The 1,987-nt window shown below is 36.6% G+C and overlaps 1 protein-coding gene across 1 annotated transcript in view; it reads left to right on the forward strand.

Annotated features, from left to right (window-relative positions):
• Positions 1 to 1,987, forward strand: part of slc5a9 (solute carrier family 5 member 9) — a gene marked incomplete in the record, with an annotated part of 52,101 nt that overhangs the window by 31,693 nt on the left and 18,421 nt on the right. The window contains 3 exon segments of the mRNA XM_014019416.1: positions 52 to 216; positions 385 to 490; positions 1,800 to 1,880. Of these exon segments, the coding sequence (XP_013874870.1) occupies positions 52 to 216; positions 385 to 490; positions 1,800 to 1,880 (352 nt within the window).

The raw sequence follows: 1,987 nt of genomic DNA on the forward strand, positions 1-1,987 counted from the left end.
TGTGTGTGTGTGTGTGTGTGTGTGTGTGTGTGTGTGTGTGTGTGTTGATAGGCTTCATGGGTTCTGGTGGCTCTAGGTTGGATTTTTGTCCCTGTTTACATCTCTGCTGGTGTGATGACCATGCCTGAATATCTGGCCAAGCGTTTCGGAGGCCGCAGGATTCGCACATATATGTCTGTTTTGTCCCTCATTCTCTACGTTTTCACAAAAATATCAGTAAGATACATACATGCATGCACAAATAAAGTTTCATATTGTATGAACATATTTGTCAGATTATACGTTAGACACAGATGTGCCAGTTTATTAAAAAGTGGTAAAGTCATCTTTTTGTYTGTGTGTTTGTGCTTGTGTGTGTGCTTGTTTGTGTGCTTGTTTGTCAAGACAGATATTTTTTCAGGAGCATTGTTTATTCAGGTTTCGTTGGGTTGGAATCTTTATCTGTCTACAGGCATATTACTGCTGGTCACAGCTGCTTACACTGTAGCAGGTATGCACACAACCTTAACACACACAAGTTGTTTTTTCTATCCCAGTGGGGACTTTGCATTGATTTTCTGGTCATTTCTACAGTCTAACCATGACCCTTTACCCTAAACCTAACCTCCCCAGTACATACCTGATCCTAATACCTGATACCTTTATATTACCTAATTTCCCTCTGGGATCAATAAAGTATTTTTGAATCGAATTGAATTGAAATCTAGCCTAAACTCAATTCACACCTTGGTTCTAAACACAGAAGGAGCAGTGGGTCCCCACAAGGCTGTGTTTTTTCTGGAAAATGTCCCTGTTTACATATCTGGTCAATCATGCAATGCTTGATTTATAGTGCAACTGAAAATAAATCAGACCCATTTAACTTCTGAAAACATACTGAATTAAAATGTGATATCCAGGCTGTGTGTTTTCAGCTTTATTTAGTTCACACTCACATAGGGTAATTACCCTAAAACTTAATTGAGTGCCTTATCACTTAATTGGGGTCGAGGAGGATCGATTAGGCAATTATTCAATTATTCAATTCTAAATTTTCTAATTTTGACTGATCCTTGCAACTTATATGGGCCCAAAGATGATATTAGTTTTTGCGGCACCTGTTATTGTTTCTAGCTGCCTTGGTTGAGAATTTAYTGTGGTCTGTCCATCCTACAAGTAYGATGCAGCTGCCAGATGAAAAAAGGCACTACCACTATCCAAAACCAGCTGTATAGATATTGTGCCAGAATCTGGTGTGATCGTAGCTGAATTGAATTCCCAAACATACTCAAACTTTTAACTCAATGTGTGAGAACTTTGCTTAAAACTTTATTATTAACTCTTGAGGTCAACCCTATCTGTGTCTGAAAAATCTCTCTTGAACCACTGGATGAATTTTATTAGAACTTTCAGAAAGTAATCATTGTAAATTTCCCTTTGGGATCAATAAAGTATTTTGATTTTTGAAATGGATGTACATCTACAGCAGATTAAAGTTTGAAGCGAACTTCCTATTAAGATGATACCAAAATTTATTGTGGTAGCTGAGAGTAAACATCAACATGCACTCTTATCACTAACATTTCATAATAGATCTAGKACTGCATTCTTTTCAAGATTTGACCATCTTCACTTCTCACACATAACATGGTCTTAATTTAAAACTCTGGCATGAAAGAAAATAGGCAATACGCTGTCCATCAAGGAATATAAAAACTTTAATTTCTGTATGTTTTTTAATGATTAGTTTTATTTTTTATATGGTGTATTATTGGTCCCACACTCAAACTCACAATGGTGTTCAATGTCTGTGTCTGCAGGTGGTTTGGCAGCAGTCATCTACACCGACGCATTCCAGACTTTAATCATGGTTGGTGGTGCCTTTTCACTGATGTTCATAGGTAGGTCTGTCACTCTCTGTTTTTATTTTACTTTGAATATAAAATGAATGAATGAATGAATGAATGAATGAATGAATGAATGAATGAATGAATGAATGAATGAATGA

This window comes from Austrofundulus limnaeus, unplaced genomic scaffold (genome assembly GCF_001266775.1).
Source record: "Austrofundulus limnaeus strain Quisiro unplaced genomic scaffold, Austrofundulus_limnaeus-1.0 Scaffold220, whole genome shotgun sequence".
Lineage (NCBI taxonomy): Eukaryota > Metazoa > Chordata > Actinopteri > Cyprinodontiformes > Rivulidae > Austrofundulus > Austrofundulus limnaeus.